The following is a 21,229-nucleotide window of genomic DNA, read 5'->3' as shown; positions in this document are numbered from 1 at the left end:
CAGATAAAATATTTTACAAACTTTTCCCTATCGTTCTGACATCGCATTATACAAAATTTATTGGGGAAATTTTTTAAATTTGAATGACTTCATCAAAAAAAATTTCTAACACAAAAAATATGTACAATAAAAAATAATGAGATTAGGTATCTAAATTCTATTTTAAATGATGAGAGAGTAGATTACATCAACCACTTAATTGGAATAAACAGAAACTGGTCAAATCATTGCAAAATATTTAAAAGCTAACACCAGTTACAAATTATAATAGTTTTCTTTTTGCAGTATATGTTTAATATTAAACAACAATTCAGCAAAGAAACAAGTACACTGGAAGAATAATGAAATTAAGTTATACTAACAATAATTATCTTGGATCAGATAACACTTGGTATTTCTACAATTTTTCACAAAAGAAGAGATAATAAAAAAAACAGCAACCAATCAATTCAACTCAATCAACTAAACGGTTACTTGTTTCTCGAAACATAGTCGACACATTTTTTAACTTCCCAGCCCTTCTCTGTATAAACTTCAAAAGCACAATGCGGTGATATTCACCGAAATAAAAAGATTTACTCTAAGAAAAAAGGGGATGTACAAAAAAAACCAGTTAATTTCCTAATTAGAGAGGGATTATAACTAATAAGTAATAACTAACTCAGTCTATCTCTCCCTCCTCTACATCCCCCACTCTAATTGTATCGGGTTCGGTTTCGGTTTCGGGTTCCGGTTCATCTTCTTCTTCGTCATCAACCTTCATGAACAGACCCAATTGTTCAAGCGGGTTTGTACCGGGTATGAAACCCGTTCCGATTCCCTCTTGCACATCCATTGGACTGGTCTCACCAACTGAACTGGCAATATGCTCTGGAACTGTTCGAAGCATCTCAAGATCTCTCATGAAAAAATTTCCTTCGTCAATTTCTACCGTCTTTTCCATCTGAGAATTATGAGGAAAAATATATATCTATAATCTTGTAATCTTTCAAATATATGGTGTAAGAGGGACTATGAGCACTTGCAAGTATGATATGAAATCTTTTACTAAGGTATTCATCCAAAGAGAGCATCAAATATGTCAAATCTCTTGGTCCTAATTCATCAAAATTACCATATTTACTCTTCTATAATTTGTAGTTATACTGTGATATAGAGGGGTAATTTTGACATTTTTAATCAGAAATTCCTAATTCTTGGAGGATATAAACATGATATTCTATTTTGCAAGGGATAAATGATATTTCTCACTTGACAGCACATGCAAAATTTTTGAAATTTTGAATAGACACACACACGAACCTGCTCCTTTTATTAAAAATAAAGGTCTCTAATTGTAAGTAAAGATTACTTGTTGCAGGGCTTGGCGGGCCGCCTCTCTCTCTTGGGCTCTCCGGCGCTTGGCCTCCTCGGCTTCAGCCCGCTTCCTCGCTTCCTCAGCTACTTTTGCCTCTGCTTGAAGCCTTGCTTTTTCTATTTAAATGCCAAAAAAAATATAATAATAATTAGTAACGAAAATTATCGAAAGTTAAATGAAATGTTTGGCAAAGGAGACAACCACCCACCTTCTCTTTTTAACCGTTCTAACTCTTCTCTTTCTCGCCTTAGCTTCTCAGGGTCCTTTTTTGCAACCTTCTAGATTGCATTAGTCATTAATCAAAGTTAGTAACCAAATATAAATGATTCCATAAATTCTGACTTAATTATTTTTGTTTTTGTTTCCAGACTTCTTTGGAGCTAGGGGTGGTCATTGGATCCAGTTTATCTGGTTTTCAACTAAACCGACAAATGTTGGATTAAATGGTTCGTTTTTTCGGATTAAATGGTTCAGTTCAGTTGAAATTTTCAATTACTTCGGTTTTTTATATTTGGTTCGTTTAATTCTCGTATTTCGGTTCAACAAAAAAAACTGAATTTACTTGACATTTACTTGAAATACTTTATATTTGGTTCGATTTAATTTCTCTTATTTCAGTTCGATTGATATATATCTTGATACTTATTATGTATTGAGTTTTGACATTTTAAAATTTAATTTCTTATTTCGGTTCAACCAAACAAGCCGAAATTTACTTCGGTCTTTTTGGTATGCTTGTCATTCGGTTGACAAGATTAATTCAGTTTGTTCGGTTACATTTTTGAAAACCGAATAAAATTTTGATTTGACTATTTTAACTGTATCGATTGTTTGAACACCCCTATTTGGAGTGTTGCAAAAAGGTTGTTGCCTTGTCCTTTTCAACTGTGTATGGACCAGGTTATCTTTCTAGATTAGACAATCAAAACCAGATGGTAGTACTTTTAAGCCCTACAATGTTTGCCATAAACCAATAGAAAGGCAACAATTGAAAACCTGGTCAAGAGTCTTTTCACGAGCTTTCAAAATAGTATCAGCAAAGCGGCCCCGCAAGAGTGCAGCTCGGTATTGCTTGCCAGGTGAAACTGGCCTTTCGGCAGAATTACTTTCTCCTATATGATTTCATGCAGGATATGATAACACTTAGTATACTCTCAGATTTATGTCACATAGGAAGGTTGACTTTCATTAAGTTTTTTCTTACCATCCTGTGCATCCATGTCAGTAGGATTGGCCAGGTTTAACGGGTCATCCGCATCTGATTGTTTCGACCCATTAGATGATTCTGTATGCACATCAAGAATAAAAAAAAATATTAGGTAAATAATTTTAATTATTTCATCTCATTGCAAAATCGAAGGCAAGACAAATTTAGACAGGTTGAGAAGAGACTAACTAACTAAGATGCACAGTACTGAGTTATTACTGGTCCAACAAAACAATTGGTCATTGGTATGTCCCTTATTTTAATTGTTTTGGTTTCTTCGCCAATGAGGAGCCTACCCCCAACTTGTTTTTGGGACTAAAAGCTTGGTTGTTGTTGGTGGTTGTTGATTTCTTCGCCAATGGTAACCAGAAATGACAGTCCCTGAGCAATCTTATGTTACCAGTATGTACTGGTAAACTATAAAACAGTTAAAGTTACATTACTTTTTTCACGATCCGAAGCAGGCCCAGAAGCTTTTTCCTGCAGTTTGAAGTGTGACAAAAATACCATCAGATAATTTACCAGAAATAGTTCTATCATCAAGAAGGTGCGATTCTTAGTAGCCCTAACAAGTACAATCACAGTAAAAAATGTACCTTGTTTTCATGAAGTGTTGAGGCTTTGGCATCTGAACCACTTCCTGAGGAACTACTTGAGTCTGAATCTGGAAAAGAGAAAAAAATCTCATCAATTGCAATAGATACAATTTGAATTTAAAAAATTGCACATGGCAAGAAACCCTAGGTACCACCAGTAAAAAGCCAAAAAGAAGCTGAACAGGTGGACAAGCCTCCCTCCCTCCCTCAAAGAGGTTTTTTTTTTCTCTCTACAGTGTCATTTAGGTGATTCAAGGTGTGGAGTGCAGGCTGCTAGAGATGAACTAAGAGTATTGGTCAAATAGCATATGCCTTACTGTACAACATAAGCAAGATATAATGCCTACTTTCTAATGATTTTGTAATGGAACTTGTTCAATATATGTTTTACATAGTTGCTCTAGTTCATTTCAAATTGAGTTCAGCCAAATGATTGGGCCGAGGATTCCCAACTTAACAATGGAACTCAAATTAAATTATGATCTGATAACGTTGGTTTAGTGTATATCTATTGTCCCACTAGTGTAAATGACCTAAACTATACCAGAAACTAAAAATATCCTGTGTATTATTGCAAAACGAGAAAAACCTTGCATATTCTAACAAGACATGGGCATTTTTACTGATAGGCATATACAAATATTGTCCCCACTACAAACAAACCCAAAGAAAGGGGTAAGGATATTGACAGAGCATTCTTTGCATCATACAACGCACAAGTCATGTGCAGTACTGTTTTAGCACTTTAATCCGAGCACTGCATGAAGCAAAACTGCTCTGTCAATATTTTTACCCAAAGAAAGTGAGAGAGAACAAACCATGGGAGGTAGATGCAGAGCTATCACTGGAGGAGCTTGAAGTGTCACACTTGCTATTTCTTTGAAGCGTCTCCTTTTCGATCACAACTGGAGAATACCTAGACACTGGAGGTTCATTGCCTCCTATATCTATATCCATCTCCTCCTCTGCTGGTTCATGGCCTACAGTATATACACAAATTGAGAAATAGATCAACAACCCAACAAAGAAACCAAACAAACAAATACAAAGAATTCTTCATAGCAATACTAAGTAAGGCACATAAATGGATTCTATTTACAAAAATTCTAAGATAGTGTTGAGTATACAAGTATAGCTCCAATTTATATTAGTTTATATTATTAAAAAGTTGTTTTCCATTTCCTTTTTTTCGGGGGGAGGGGCATATATTGAGTCATTACCTTTGCCTTCGTGCATTGATGAATTGCTGAGTCCAGATTCATTCAAGACCTACATGAGAAAGAACTTCAAACATAAATAAAGTAATATCACTAAATTCTTTTTAAAAAGTTAGAAATCCAAACTGATATATGACTTGACCAATAATGGCACATTTCAATCCTAATTCGCAGCTGAAACCAATACTGAAAGACAATTCTGGCATGATATTTTGATGAAACACTATTGATTAAAAAAACTTTCAGTGATTAATTTGGAAAAGACCAAGTTTGAAACGACCTAAATTACAATTCCACAAAAAGAAAATAAATTTAAAGCAGTATGGACCTTTGTCTCGCAATGCTCATTCTTTGGTTGGTCAAGGGCTTCTTCTTTCTCTTTCTCACTCATAAACTCGTCCAAAAGACTCTCAAGCTCAAACAAAGTTTCATCAGCAAGAGAATCAATATCTATTTCAATCTCATCGTCCCCGCTCTGACTATCATTTGAAATATGCCGCTTCAAATACTCTATTATGTGCTCTGGCAATTCCCCCACTATCGATTCAAGTCTTCTACTAAGTTTAATCTTATGTTCGTCGGTCATTTTTCTTTTCTTCGGGCTCACTCTCACCATCTCCATTTCACGTACAACTTGGGGTTCTGCTTTTCTCTTCTTCGGCAAAACCCCCTTCACTTCTCCTCCCTTAGCCTCCTTCTTCTCTCCAGTGATTTCTCTTTTCACAATCGGTTGTTCAACCATACCGATTTTTTTCTCTATGGGTTTCCACCTTGCCTCGAAAAATTTCGCCAAAACATCAGCCATTACATGCACATCATTACCAGCCGGGTTGTAAGTCATGGCATTAGCGAAGGTTAACCGCACATCAGAAGCAAAACCGGATGGAGTCATATAAGACCCGGAATGGAGTTTCTCCTTTACTGTACCAAGGTCCATTGGGTGCTTTATCACATTGTAATAATCAGGTAAATTCAACTTAACCGCATCGACCGGCGTGTTAAAGACCCATGCATATTGATGCGCCATAAGCCTTTTAAGGAGCGTTTCGCATTGCTTCATCACCATTACATGATTGTTACCGAGTTGGGGCTTGTTAGCTGGAGGAGGAGGTGGCAGTTGTACTGGCGCAGAAGCAGGTTTTACGGGTTTGGAAGAATTGACCCGATCCAATTTGGGATTCTTTTGTAATGAACCATGCCCTTGTTTCTTTGTACCAGGTCGAGTGGGCCCAGCAAAATTACTGGTATGGAACCGCCTTTGGAAAGTCCGGACCCGCTCAAGTTCTCCTCTGAGCTGGGACTCAAGCTCCTTTTTTTCAGACAGAGAAAGCTTAGAAAGAGAGAAGAATTGGAGAGGTACATCAAAGCCTTTGGTTTTTACTGCATTTAAACGGCTTGACTTAGGGTTTGGTGCACAGGAATCCTCTGAGTCAATCCGGGTCGGGCTTGCAAAAACCTCTGATTCACCAACTGTCTCTACCACATTCCGATAATCAGGTATAAATCCCACAGGACGCTTTTTTGAGATCTTCTGGGTTTTCCCCATCATTGTATTAAAAGCTCACTTTTTTTAGTAAACTAAAAGAGTTAATTCGCCTACAGAGAGAAAAAAAAAATGCTACTGATTAGCAATCAAAGTATGGATAACTATAAATGTGGCACAAGTAAACTATTTTGCTTTATGGCCAAAGAAACCCTAATTTTCACAATGAGCTTCTTCGCTGCAATTTCCAATTCGAAAACAAGTCTAAGTAAGGTTGTTTGCTGAATTAATATGATTAATGTTCCATAATCAGCTAATTAACAGAAAGAAAGATAAGGTACTTTTCAATGCAGATCAATTTGGGTTTTACCCAGCTTAAATTTTGAAATTCAAGTAACCCTAATTTCCACAATTGAGCTTCTTCGCTGCAATTTACAATTCGAAAACAAGTTTAAGTAAGGTTGTTTGTTGAATTATTAAGATTAATGTTCCATAAACAGCTAATTAATAGAAAGATAAGGTACTTTTCAATGCAGATCAATTTGGGTTTTACCCAGCTTAAATTTTGAAATTCAAGTAACCCTAATTTCCACAATTGAGCTTCTTCGCTGCAATTTACAATTCGAAAACAAGTTTAAGTAAGGTTATTTGTTGGATAATTAAGATTAATGTTCCATAATCAGCTAATTAACAGAAAGAAAGATAAGGTACTTTTCAATGCGGATCAATTTGGGTTTTACCCAGCTTAAATTTTGAAATTCAAGTAACTTTATCCAAACCCAATTTGAGCTTGTGCACTAAACAATCACCAATTGAGGCAAAACCCTAACCAAGGCCTCACTCCAAAATACTTACCCCAAATCGACAAAAAACAGCTCACACAGATCAAACGAAACACCATTTGAAAAGGAGAGATCGAAGCTAGGTCGAACGACCCCAATTCGAACCGTGGGAATTGTGATTTGAGAAATGCAATAGCAAAACCTGAAAGATTTTGATCTAAGAGCGCGCGACGAGAAAACCCTAGGTGATGAGTTTCTCTTCTCAGGATAAAATTTCTCTCTTTGCTTCCTTCGCCTCTTCTCTGTTCCGAGCGCGTCGCGAGAGAGAGAGAGAGAGAGAGAGAGAGAGCCAGAAAATAAAAAAAAAAATCAAAAAACGAGAAAGCCGTGAGAAATTATGAACTTATTTATCTCAAGTCAACACTCCACCGGAGATATCTCAAGTCAATGAACAAAACGACGGTCTGGATTTAAGATGGCTACACAGTTACTTCGGCGGAAAACTACTGGATTCATCCATTTTTTTTAAAATGGAAAGGATTCAGGAGTACATCACCAGGATTTCGGCGGTATGAAAGGTGGGTCCATTATTCAGTGAGACTACTTCCTTTTTTATCAAATGTTCTGGGAGTATTCAGTAATTAGTTAGTACAGCCGCTCTACAAAAGCGTGCTGGGTTAACAGACTATTTTTTGGTCGCGCTGTCGATGACAAATGGACCCCACTTTCTGACAACATGGGAGCGTTGTTCATACTTTCTAGAACTTTTCTATTTATTGTTTCTTTCAAATTAGGAAATTAAACGTGGGAGCTAAAAAAAGAAAATCATCTTTTTTTTCAGAAAAAAATAAAAAGAACCATATATGGTTTCTAGAGATTTTAACCTTTTTGTATTAACCGTTTCAAATGATTATTCATTTATTATGCTTTTTTTGTTTCATAAAAGCCAACAAGTTTGGAATTTGACTTGGTCAAATGAAGGTAAAAAAATTTAAACTTTTTTTAGAGCCATACTTTTATTCCTCATTCTATTGTTGTGACCTTTTTTTAAAAACCTGTGACTATATATTTATTTCAAAAGCATCATCATATCTGGTGCTTGCCATTTTTTCATACTTCAAATAATAATTAGAGAGAAGTTATGTACCATTTAGTTTTCCTAATGCACAATTTTGATTTAGAAAAAAATACTATGTATAGTGTAGGGATTTGGCTACGGTGCTATGGGTTGCATAGAGCACTACGGTGCTACAGCTCAATATTCGAGTTTTCAAAATCCTAACGGTCAATCCGAACCGTTCATCTTGTTATCCATATTAATATGTGTTTGGAGACCAAAGTTTACATTTTTTGGAAATTTTTTACTATTTTTTTAGATTTATTGAATATTGCTGTTTTTTATGGTCCAAATTTGTTTGAAAAACAATAATTTTCAATAAATCTAAAAAAATAGTAATTTTTTTTTAAAAAATGTAAAACTTGGTCTCCAAACACATATTATTATGGAGAACAAGATGAACGGTTCGGATCGACCGTTAGAATTTTGAAAACTTGAATATTGAGCCGTAGCACCGTAGCCCTCTATGCCATAGCACCGGAGCCAAATCCTATATAGGATGAATATATATATATATATATATATATATATATAGAGTGGCTAAGCTCAAATCGTTTGTTCCTGGGCTCAGGAACAAACGATTCGGTTCTCCTATTTCCAAAGTTCAAAGGGCCGATCTAAACCGTTAGATGTTTAATCTATATTAAAATGTGCTTGGAGACAAAATTTTATATTTTTTGGAATTTTTTTACTATTTATTAAGAGGGTTTGAAAGTTGCTGTTTTTATTAAAATTCTGCACCATAAAAAAACAGCGACTTTCAAACCCTCTTAATAAATAGTAAAAAAATTCCAAAAAATATAAAATTTTGTCTCCAAGCACATTTTAATATAGATTAAACATCTAACGGTTTAGATTAGCCATTTGAACTTTGGAAATAGGAGAACCGAATCGTTTGTTCCTGAGCCCAGGAACAAACGATTTGAGCTTAGCCATTCTCTCTCTCTCTCTCTCTCTCTATATATATATATATATATATATATATCTTACAATTTCATACCCTAATTTATAAGATTATTAAGTGTCTTTGAATGAATTGATCAACAAAGAAGATAGCAACTTACGCTATTTCATTGGACTCATACCAAGCAGCTAGCGGTTCTACCTATTTTCCGTTACAAGAAAAAAAAAAAAGTGCAAAATGGGCTTCGGCCCATTTTCTTTTTCTACACAAACAGTGCCAAATGCATAATGCTCTAGTATGGTAAATACTTTCGAGAGCCGTTTCTCTTTAATGTTTATTTCAAATTAGGAAATTAAACGTGGAAGCAAAAAAATCTATCTTACATTTCCAGAAAAGTAACAATCTGTAAAAAGAAAAATATGGGTTTCTAGAGATTTAACTTGTTTTTCTTTATCCGTCTTTATTTTTCATTTATTCTGCCTTTTTTGTTTCATAAAAGCTAGCAAGTTTGGTATTTGACTTGGTCAAATGAAGTTCAGAATTAAAACCTTTTTTAGTGGCCATACTTTTATTCTTCATTCCATTTTTGTGACCATCTTCAAATAACAATTAAAGAGATATTATGTACCATCTTATTTTTTTCCTAACTCACAATTTTGATAAAAAAAAAATACTATGCGTAATGAAGACTGAACCTTATTTACTTTCAATGTTCCAACGGTTTATTCAAACCGGTGAACATGATCTGTATATATAAATGTACTTTGAAAAAAAAAAACTTATATATTTTTAACAATTTTTTAGTACTTTTTTAAATAGATAAAAACATCACTATTTTAAATTATTCAGAATAAGTGATTTCCTCCCTATTTAAAAAATAGTAAAATAATTCAAAAAATATAAAATTTGATCTCTATATATATTTTCATATAAAAGTCACAGTTAGCGGAGTGGAGATGACTATGGCTGTTAAAAAAGCTCGTAGTTCGTGATTCGATTGACTTCGATTCGAGAAAAATTCACAACTAAATCGTTCGATTGAAGTTTGTTCTAAAATAAATAAAATCAGTTCAGTTCGAATCTTATTTAAACTAAAATTCAAACTAGAATAAATTTAAATTGGTTTGATTATTTTGCAGACCTAGAGATAACTATGCATCATGTGGAATTACTTCACTGAAGTGAGGTAAAATCTAAAATGATTTTTAACAAGTTTCAAAGTTATTGGTATTTTAATCAATGCAATATGATTTAGTGGCAAAAAGCAATGTTCCAGCAAATTTCATCTTTGAAATTTGTGGAAATCTTGAATGTTATCAACAACTTGATAAATTGACCTCCGATTTTACTCAAATATAAAAATTTATTGGTCTCCTAAAATCATCACATGTGGTGCTCTCCAGTTCTTCATACTTCAAATAAAAATCGAAGAAAAGTTGTGTACAATCTTATTTTTCCCAACGCACAATTTTGATAAAAATAAGATTGATCCTTATTTATTTTCAAAGTTCAAACGGTTGATTCAAAGCATTTAACATAATCTTTATATACAAATGTATTTTTAATTAGGTAAAAAAATCAATATTTTGAATGATTCAGAATAAGAGATTAATTTTCTGATTATTTAAAAAATGGTAAAATAATTCGAAAAATATAAAATTTAATCTCCATATATATTTTCATATAAAAATCACAATGAGCGGAGTGGAGATAACCCAAATTTTTTATAAATATCCAAAATAATAATTAAATTAAAAAAACTAACCAAAGTTGCACTGGATTTCGAAATCTACCCAAACCGCAAAAATATTTTGTGGTAATTCAATATAAAACCGCAAAATAAATTTGCGGTTTTTCCAAAACTAGCAGTAAAAAAAAACCGCAAAAAAATTTTGCGGTTCCATTGTTTTTTTCATTTTTCATATTTTTTTTATTTAAATAGAAATATTTATAATTTATTTATTTTTTGTATTGATATATTAGAAATATTTAATATATTTCTTTGAAAATAGATGAACTACTATATAATTTGATTTATTATAAAGACTGCTACAAATAATCCGGATCAACATTTTTCATCCCGGATTTTTTGCGGCTGTAAGAAAAATTAATATATTTCTTTATGAGTTATTAAAAAAAATAAAAATGCTTGGATTATGAGTTATTGATCTCGGTTTAAAAGTTACTTCTAGGTAATACAAAAAATATTATGATCCTTCCATACATTAATTTATAAAAAGTTGTATCTATTTTGAGAATTCTTTTTAATAACAGTCATTAAATAACTTAAATTTTTTTTTTAAATAGATACAATTTTTTTCATATTAAATGTACTAGAAGGATGACAATATTTTCTATATTTACTTAGAAGTGACTTTTAAACCGGGATCAATAACTGAGAATCCAAATATTTTTATTTTTTTTCCAATAACACGTAAAGAAATATATTAATTTTTCTTACAGCCGCAAAAAATTCGGCAGGAAAAATGTTGATCAGGATTATCTGTAGCAGTCTTTCTAATAAATCAAACTATATAGTATTCCATCTATTTTCAAAGAAATATATTAAATATTTTTAATATTTCAATACAAAAAATAAATAAATTATAAATATTTCTATTTAAATAAAAAAACTGAAAAATGAAAAAAAAATTGGAACCGCAAAAAAATTTTGGGTTTTTTTTTTAACTGCTGGTTTTGCAAAAACCGCAAAAATCTTTTGCGGTTTTGGAATTCCGAAACCACAAATTTTTTTGCGGTTTTAGATTGAATTACCGCAAAAAAAAAATTGCAGTTTGGATAGATTTCAAAATCCAGTACAACTTTGGTTAGTTTTTTAAATTTATAAAAAATTCGGGGAGATAACTATGCATCCTATAGAATTACTTCACCGGAGTGGAGTAAAATCTAAAATGATTGGTAATAATTTTCAAAGTTGTTGGTCTTCGAGAATCAATCTTTAATTTAGTGGCAAAAGAAAATGCTCCAGCAAATTTCATGTTCGAAATTTATGAAGATCTTGAATGTTATAAATAACTTGGTAAATTGACCTCCAACTTTACTCAAATATAAAAAATTACTGGTCTCCTAAAATTTCCCCTTAAATAAAATTAGATATTCTAAGTTGTCATTCCTATTCACTATATCTCCTTAATTATTTTAAGTGGTACTCTTCAGACTACGGAAATATCCATCTAAACTCCACTTTCCTTTCATTTACATATTATTGAGTTGCGTTTAGACGGAGGAATAATAGGAAGTAATTAATGTTTTATTACAAACAAATGAAAAAGTGTTATTTCTTTTTAAAATGAAAGAGTGGAGACTAAAAAGATCTTCCATACAAATCTCATGTAAAAATGAGTTTTGATATTTTAACAGTAATTTTTTTTTTTTTTTGGTTCTGATGAACATGAAGAAGAATTGGTTGTGCAAATTGATCTATATTGAGATAAGGGTCATGTTTGAAACATTCAAAATTTCTAACTTTTTCCGTCAAAATTGAATTTATAACTTTGTTTCTCATTAAAGAAAAGTCTTTCTTTTCTTCCAATTTGTTCATCCAATCTGAAAAGTTGAATTAAATCATCAATTCTTTATTAAAGCCTGATATATGTCTAATTTGCTAGAATTGTGTGAGTCAATATCAAGTAATCAAACCAAGTTTGAGGTAAAATGTACGTACCGGATATCTTTAATATTCGTGCAGATTTTGACGAGACAGTTCAGATGTAAAGAGAAATATTGTGTTCCCTTAGATTATATGAATTGAATTTAATTCTAATAATTAATAAATGATTTAGTCATTAATTAAATTGGGCTGGGCCTTGGGCTATCAAGTAATGTTTTCCTTGGGCTTTCTCCCTCTCTTCCTTCATTTTAGTCCACTTTTATGCACTTTGACTTTAATATGATCATCAGGTAAGAAAGGGTCAATCAAAATGATTAAGATAGAATTAATGAACCAACACCTTTGGTGCATGCTCAATAATATATGCTCTATAGTTCACTGTGGAAAATTCAGCAATTGAAGTCTTTGGTTAAAATGACAGTCGTCTCTTATGAACAACATTATTAATGAACAATATATTATAAGTTTGTAATGCAAAAAAAAAAAAAAAAATAGCATCAGATTTGAACCCATTAACTAATTAGTTACTTGATAAAAAATAATACTTTAACTTATACTTTCCAATACTCTGACTTATAATTTATGATTATCTAACATATAATTATAATTATCAATCATAATTCAATAAATTTATTTTAATTTAATCCGAATTACAAATCAAACATCTAGAGGGGAGCAAAAAAGTTTCAGGGGAAGCAAAGTCGATCGGAACGTCCCAATCTCCACTCTGCCCCCCCTCCCCTCGACTTGTGGGTTCGCCCCTACACACATTTAGTGTTTTACGAGGAAAACAACAAATATTTAAACATTTTCAAATATTACAAAAATGTAAAGAATAGAATTGCTAATTTGTATCTTTGGAGATGGTATAGTGTTGGACAAGATCCCTTCATAATAAAATTATTTAATTATTTTGTCAATATTTTTTCATTAATTTGAAAATTGTAGAAATTAAAACTAAATTTACTTGATGCGTTGGGCACAACTAAAAGCATATTCATCAAGTTTCATGCATATGATTGTTGTTAATAATATATCAAATCTCATAAATTTTATATGCATGGCATGTGTTCCATATTAACTATATACTATAATATTAGTTTCTTACTTCAATTATGATATCCTAATCATGCATTTTGACGATCATCATTTTAGCTTCGTACATATTAGAATAAAGTGATGCTACGATACCATGCATAGCATAGCTCGATCCGTACTATTAATTCATATATCCATTTTTAAATGTCTAAACAGTAGATTTGAACCGCTCATCATGATTTCTATATGACAATGTTATTCGAGACCAAATTTTACAAAAAAAATTAAGAAAAAAATATAAAAAAAAATGAATTCATAGTATATCTTGGTTGGTTATAAAATCCACAACTTATCTTTTTGGAGCAGCTAAATAGTTAAACATTATATTGGGTTTGTACACACTAAACTTCTTAAGAAATAAACAAGGCTCTCTGAAAGCCCAATTAGAATTTTATTGGCCCGTTTCTATAATAATACAAACATCATTTCTTTTTCAATCTGAGTTGCTGTTCTCCCAAAAAAAAGTTTAGAGTTTAATAAGGACGGATCTTCATCTCTGAGCCATCTATGATTTTAATTTTTTTAATTATGTACCTTGAAATTTAATTGAAGTTAAAAAAAAATATATATATATAGTTTAGTCTCCCACAAAAAAATGTTAAATGTGTATTCTCTGTAGTTGTAAAGACTTGAGTTCAAATTCTAACTGCGACCATTTTGTATTTTATATTTCAGCCACCCAATTTAAATTTTCAAGTTTTGCCTCAGTCAACCAAGTCGAAAGATAGAGACGAAATAAAAAACTGGTCATCAAAATTTTAAACTTTTCTATAATAATTGAAAAAAAAATCTACTTCAACCTAATAAACAAAAAATTATCACTTTATTTTTAACTATTGTAATCCAAAGAGGGCATGTAAGCTTTTTAAAGCATGAACTAAATGATGGCATACTTTTATTTAAGAAATAAAAAATCAATGTTGAATTAGGAGGTAAAAGAATTACACTGATTGATTTTAGAATACTGCAGCTCCACAAATTGTCAAATATTAGTTTGGATATGGTCTTCAAATGGTATTTTAATTGTTCACTCCTTGTAGAGTTTGCTTGATTTTGGGAGAATAACTAATACATAATGTGAGCTGCTATTTTGAGGTCAGAAATTCAACTTAGGGGTGTACAAAAATACTGTCGACCCACCCGATCCGTCTGACCCATTCGACCCGACCCGTATTTTACCGGGTTGAGTTTTTACTGGGTCGGGTACGGATTGGATTTTGATAAACCCGTTACTCTGAGTTGGGTCACGGGTTTGCTCTTAATAACCCGTTTATATCCGGACCCGGCCTCAAATTTCTTGGCTTGCATGTTAATTTTGCCTGTTTCGAGCAGGAACATCTTTTGAAGTTCTCTTAAGACAAAGAGGCATCTTGAATTTCATAAGTTGAATTTAACAAATGATAACAGCTTTCAACAAATGGGGGGTATTCAATTGAAAATGATCTTGATCTTAATTAGGTACTGAAACTTGTGCAAATATGAATATAGAGAATGCTTACCTGTCGTTATTTCAGTTTTTGATGGAACAAATGATGGTACGACGCTGTCACTATTTTCAGTTACTCACCAAGTTCTTTAAATTTAAGAATGCTTGTTAACAACTGCATATGGTGTAATTCACACCGATTCGCCTAACGGTACTGCCTTTATTTGAATAAAAAATATTTGAATGAAAAAAAAACAGTGCTGCCTTTACAAAATAACTGTGAATTTTGTACGCAATACAAATTTTTTATGTAATTTACAAAATAGCCCGTCTAACCCGCATAACCCGTAATAACCCGTATATAAAAAAATAGATGGGTTGGGTTGGATTATGGGTGGGTCAAGTAAATAATTTTTTTAACCCAGTGTAATCGGGTTGGATTCAAATTTTAATAAAATATCATCGACCCGCCCGTTGTACACCCCTGATTCAACTATTGAGAGGAGAGAGAACTTTTTCTTCTATGTACCAGTTTTGTCTTTCTTAAAAATCTTTCTATGTTTTTACCTCGAATTCGAATCTGCTATAATTAGAAAACTTACTCCTAATTGCAATAGGGGCTGCTATTTTTTTCTTTTTGTAAGAAAGAACCAAAATGAATCAAAATATAGAGAAAGTATATATGTGGTTTTCAAATACTTTTAAATTCTTCTGACAATAATACTCAAGAGCTCAAACTTTGTACAAAAACAAGACCAACAAAAGTTGATCAAAATGAATTTATGGTACTCATAAAAAGACTGGTCTAAAAGTCCTAACTATTAAGTTATTAATCTGACTAATTAATGAATTAGTTAAATGAGTTTATGGAATTTGTTAAATGATAAACTAATTTATCCGATTGATGAGTTAATCTCTAAACATGAGTTTGTTATCTTTTTACAAATATACGAATATGATATTGAAGAATGATATGCTGTGTTGGATGCAAATTCATGTAACTTTTATTTGGATTTAAGCCTCGATATGAAATTATATCATTGCATTGATGTTGATTTTTGAATGTTATTTTATTTGAGGATGCATTATTTAAAAAAATGATCAAATGCTAATTCTCTAACTTAGCCACCCTAACTCGTATTCTCTTATAATTAATTGCTCTGTATCTTTCTCTTTCCTCTCTATCTCTCTCTCTCTCTCTCTCTTTGAAGGAAACCTGTGGAGCCATAGCTGCCGAAACATGTTTTGAATATTGTTCTTTGCACAAATATTGCATGTTTCTTATCCTCCTCTCTGTCCAGGAAGAATTTGTATTACTTTCTTGGCCCACACAAAAAAGCAAAAGAATTCATTTGAAAGCAAAAGAATGTATATATACAAGCAACCAAGACAATAAGTATATCACTTTCTTGTTTCCTAGGTCACCTAAAAGCATTCGGGACAAGAAATATAAATATCATTCCATACTAACTTCTATTAGCAAAATATAACATTCTACAAGTGTGGTGTTATGTACATTTTAAACCTGAAATAGTAATAAAATATATTTTTTTAAAATTCTCGTACAGTTAGTCATTCAATAATAAATCACCTGTAATTAATTAAGCTGACTGGCGTGGTAATTATTAATTAAAAGTTGTAGTTGGCCTAAATTACGAAGCTGTTCAGTTAATTAACCATCGGAACAGTTTGTATGTTTGATTAATTAGATTGTGTTATACTTTCTATTTTGTACCTAATACTACAGTAACTCTCTCTCTCTCTCTCTATATACATATATATACATACAAAAATATTAATTAGACATTAAAATACACAAAGAACAAGGCGTAAGGTTGGAGCATATATAATTAAGGTTCACTTTGTGAACGTACAGTAAAAAGAGAGGATTCATATTGGCTCTTTATGTTACTTTATTCCAAATTGAGGCATGTATGTTACTTTATTCCAAGTTGAATGTGGTCAAAAGTTGATTTCCATGTGAATGCACGATACCCATCTTAATTAGTGTATTTAAATAAAAGGAGTGTAATCATAATTATAAGTTGCTCTTTTGCTGCACTTCACAATATATAATTTGTGCCACAACTAAAAGTGAGCCAGCGATAGATATATTACTTCATTTATATAAATATATCAAAATTGAAGACTTGGAGATATTATTAATGTTAAAAATGTCATAGATAAAATTTAGTTATTTATTAATTGTTCAATATATCAATTACTCCCTCAACGTATATATAAAATTGTAATGCCGGACAATTTTCAAATTAATTCTTCTCTTTGAAGTAAATTATATATAAATGGTGTATATATCAGATGAACGAATAATGAAATGATAAAACTAAATTATAAAATTTGTTCAAAAAATCTCATGTGCGGTGGCATCTATTAGGATTCAAATTGGAAGATAGGAATAAAGGTCTAAACATAGAGTGCAATTTACTTAAAGGCAATATTTGCTTAGCTTTTTGTTGTATCTTAAATACATTACATATTAAACTTCCCTATCAACCATAAGTTCCTCTCCAGCACTCCTACTTCTCTCTTCTTTTTCTAAGTCCACCGGGTCATTTCTTCTATCTTGAACCTGAAACTGCAACGGTACCAGGTGAGTGTCTCCTCTCTTCTCTCTATTTAGGATTCACTTCTGTCTTCCTTACTGATTTTCTTCCCATTATGTACTGTTTCGGCCTGATCTGTTGATGGCGTTTGATATGTTGGTAGGGGTTCTAAGGTCTAGAGTTTCAAGCTTCAGCAGCCTTCAAGTTGGTAGCATTTGACAAATATTTTATACTCCATAATTAGAGTTAGATTTCAGTTTTTACCAGATATAGTACTTTTTTAAATATTTCTTTTGAAATGCAGTTACTTGGTGGAGTTCGCAGTCGAATTGAGTGTTAGATTTTGTTACCATAGAGAAAGGAGAGACTAAATTAGTACCTGGAGCAACTTAGTCAGAGGTATTCTTAATATTTCTTGAAAATGAAATCTTATAATTTATAGGTAACTGTTTGGTGTATACTTTTTTCCTTCGTGGCATAAATGACATCCCAATATTAATAGTATGATTTATGTTTCAAACAGTTAGGTCATTGTCACTACAATAAGCTCACGGTTCTAAAAACAATGCAATTTTATAATTCATTTCTGCAACTTGACTCTTGATTATCTTTTAGATAAAGAGGTCCTCATTGGGGTGTTAATAACCTCCTTTTATCTGTTCATCTTTATCGTATTTAATAAGACGGGTATTGCTAAGCCATTTTTCTATTAGCTTATTGGGTACGAGTATTACTAAAGTTTTTTTTTAATGTTAGCTTTATGAATAAGGATACCAGTAACATACCTATCTGTTGTCCTATAAGATAATTATAAAAACTAAAATTATTATTATCTACACGTTTTTCTGAAATGTCTCTTCAATAAAAATATATTTGAAACAATTATACTTACATCATTTTTTGTTGTTGTGACAGTGTAGTGTAGAAAAACAAACAAAGAAATGCATGGGAGTAAACTATTAGTAAAATTACATTTACACATATCTAATTTTCAGATTAAAACAATGCCAAGAAAATGATTGTGATGCAAACAAAAATTAGGTTGTAAACTGAAAGCTATACTATAGCTAGCTCATCCTAAAACTATTATTTATCTAGTCTAAAACTAATCTTACCATACCAAACTTGAAAGAACAAAAAATATTTGGCTATTGCTATCTGATACCTTTTATTCTATGGATAATAAATCAAACTAATAAAGTAAAAGCACCGTACAGATTACTTACCAAGTTAATTTTTAGTATCATTGTCTTTTCTAATTTTCTTATGGACATTAGTTTATGCTTAAAACTCAACATTAGAAGTATAATTTATATAATAATAATATTAGAGTGAGGCTACGGTATACTATGCATTACGCATATTTCTATAAAAATAACAAGATTACTTCCAATTTTGCTTTTCACTAAAGTGATTTAAATATTTTTTTTAAACATAAATATTATGATTGTTGTTGTGTTACAAACTCTAATCACAATGTTGAGTTATTTGAGAATTTAATTAGCAAGTTATGTACATTATGAACAACTTATAATATAGTTTTTAATTATAAAGATAACTTAACTTAATTTTAAAAATACTTTTAAGATTTAAAAAAGATTGACAAATAATTATTAATTAGTATTTTCTATTTATTTTTTAAACTCTTTGTTTTGTACATTCTCTTTGAAATTCATAACATCGTACTCATATCATTCATAACATTTAATGGTTTTAGAAACCATTAATGAATTTAATTTTGTTTCCACATTAGTTAAAAATAATAAGACTTAGTTTATATCATTTGTATGTTTCATGAGATTGTCTAATTATTCCAAATGAATGATGAATTATTTATGAAAATATACTTTTTAGTTTTTGTATAAGAATAGATATAAAAAAAATATTAATTAGACATTGAAATAAACATATAACTAGTTTGACTCTAATTTTGTATTTTATATCTATTCTAAAAAGTGTGGCTATGGTATACTGTGCATTACGCATATTGCTCGCGATATGAATATCTATAAAAATAACAAGATTAGTTCCTATTTTGCTTTTCACTAAAGTGATTTAAATACATTTTTTAAAAACCTAAATATTATGATTGTTGTTGCGTTACAAACTCTAATCACAGCGTTGAGTTATTTGAGAATTTAATTAGCAATTATATATGTACATTTGAAACAACTTATAATATAGTTTTTAATTATAAATATAATTCAACTTAATTTTAAAAATACTTTTAAGATTATAAAAAAGATTGACAAATAATTCTTAATTAGTATTTTCTATTTATTTTTTAAACTATTTTTTTTCCGTACATTCTCTTTAAAATTCTTAACATCGTACTCATATCATTCATAACATTGAATGGTTTTAGAAACCATAATGAATTTAATTTTGTTTCCACATTAGTTAAAAAATAATAAGACTTAGTTTATATTTATTGTTCTCACTAATGATTTAAATGTTTCTTTTTTCAAAAACCTAAAATTCGTGATTTTTGTTGTATTATAAACATATAATATATTTTTTATTTGAACTTGAAGTAGTAATAAAAATTTTGTTTTATTCTACGTACAATTTTTCGTGAATCATTTGTATTTTTGATGAGATTTGTCTTATTCCAAATAAATGATGAATTATTTATGAAAATATACTTCTTAGTTTGTGTATTAGAATAGATATAAAAAAATATATAAATTAGACGTTTCATCTTGTGTATATATTTTACTATTTTGGTAGCTTCGGAATGCTAAAAAAGTTGAAGCATGTATATATGTTACTTTATTGGAATTTAGATCTGGTCAAAAGTTGATTTCCATGTGAATGCATGATACCCGTTTTAGTCTTATTTAACTAAAAGGAGGGTGATCATTATTAGATCTTATCAAAAGTTAATTACCCTCTGATCAATCTACCCTGTGGTCAAAAGTTAATTTCCTCTGTTCTTGCCTACCCTGTGAATCTTATTTAACTAAAAGGAGGGTGGGGCCTTATTTGTTGTCAGGGGCATATATACATGCTTAAAATTTAGCAACTTGATAATTTAGCAACAGTCTTAAAATTTAGCAACTTGATAATGTCAGATTACAGTCATGCATCATTAATAGCACTTTTTAAATGTTTCTATTGTATTGCAGTTACTTGGTGGAGCTTGCAGTTGAATTGGATGTGAGTGAGGGAGGGAAAGAAGGATTAAACTGTTTTGATTTCGACAGGATAGAGAGAGAGAGCAGATTTTTTTTGTGATTTTAAGAAGTTGAAAGAGAGATGGATGCTATACCTTTCATAAAAGAAATGCTATCTAAACCTTTCCTCAGAGTTTTTTTATCAGACACTGTTCTTGACCCCACAATTTTTGAAACAGAGAATGATAAAATGTATGAGCGTGTATGGCGTATGAGAAAGTATTTAGACAGGGGGCACACTGAGGACCAAAAGCTGAAAAGAATTAACAAGCTGAAAACAATTTTCAGAAAATTTGGGATTTCAAGGAGGGAGATTTCAAGGAGAGAGAAAGGGAAGAAATGGGAGATTTCAGGGATATTTCAAGGAGATTTCAAGGAGATTTTAAGGAGGGAGATTTCAGAGAGAGAGAAAGTGAAGGAATGGGAGATTTCAGGGAGTTTTCAAGGAGATTTCAAGGATATTTCAAGGAGATTTCAAGGAGCGAGAAAGTCGTCACAATCACAATGGGATAGTCATCGTGATTTCAGGCTTCTTAAGACAGAACTAGAACGTTGTATTGCTGAGTTGGTTTCCTGCAATTATTTGGGGCAAATAAAAGTAGAAGGCGAGTTAGAGCACAAAGTCGATAGAGATGCAGTTATAAACTCTCTCCACGACATAAAAAGCATGG

General features: G+C 31.2%; 1 protein-coding gene across 4 annotated transcripts; it reads right to left on the bottom strand.

Annotated features, from left to right (window-relative positions):
• Positions 1-360: 360 nt before the first annotated feature.
• Positions 361-6,973, bottom strand: LOC144560884 (transcription factor GTE11-like). 4 transcript variants are annotated; one of them, XM_078310110.1, is made up of 11 exons: positions 6,845-6,973; positions 4,706-5,973; positions 4,381-4,429; positions 3,979-4,140; positions 3,161-3,228; positions 3,008-3,044; positions 2,562-2,642; positions 2,354-2,469; positions 1,566-1,635; positions 1,352-1,473; positions 361-943 (listed from the first exon to the last, which is right to left on the bottom strand). In XM_078310110.1, exons 2-11 carry the CDS (start codon positions 5,924-5,926, stop codon positions 662-664), a joined length of 2,208 nt encoding a protein of 735 aa, XP_078166236.1. In that variant the 5' UTR covers positions 5,927-5,973; positions 6,845-6,973; the 3' UTR covers positions 361-661. The 4 variants fall into 4 exon arrangements, with proteins under 4 accessions (XP_078166236.1, XP_078166230.1, XP_078166242.1 ...); XM_078310104.1 differs by having other exon boundaries at positions 6,716-6,967; XM_078310116.1 differs by having other exon boundaries at positions 1,566-1,632; positions 6,716-6,967.
• Between the last annotated feature and the right edge of the window lie 14,256 nt (positions 6,974-21,229).

The sequence above is a fragment of the Carex rostrata genome, chromosome 1 (genome assembly GCF_964058835.1).
Source record: "Carex rostrata chromosome 1, lpCarRost1.2, whole genome shotgun sequence".
NCBI lineage: Eukaryota > Viridiplantae > Streptophyta > Magnoliopsida > Poales > Cyperaceae > Carex > Carex rostrata.
Note: the sequence above shows the minus strand (reverse complement) of the source record. Positions and strands in the feature narration are given on the sequence as shown.

Bases quoted from the DNA above. Each gene is read 5' to 3' on its own strand.
- LOC144560884 (XM_078310110.1), bottom strand. From the start codon at position 5,926: ATGATGGGGAAAACCCAGAAGATCTCAAAAAAGCGTCCTGTGGGATTT. The intron at 4,430-4,705 runs GTCCATACTGCT...TTTCTCATGTAG, and splicing joins ATGAGCATTGCGAGACAAAG to GTCTTGAATGAATCTGGACT. The intron at 4,141-4,380 runs GTAATGACTCAA...TATATACTGTAG, and splicing joins ATCAATGCACGAAGGCAAAG to GCCATGAACCAGCAGAGGAG.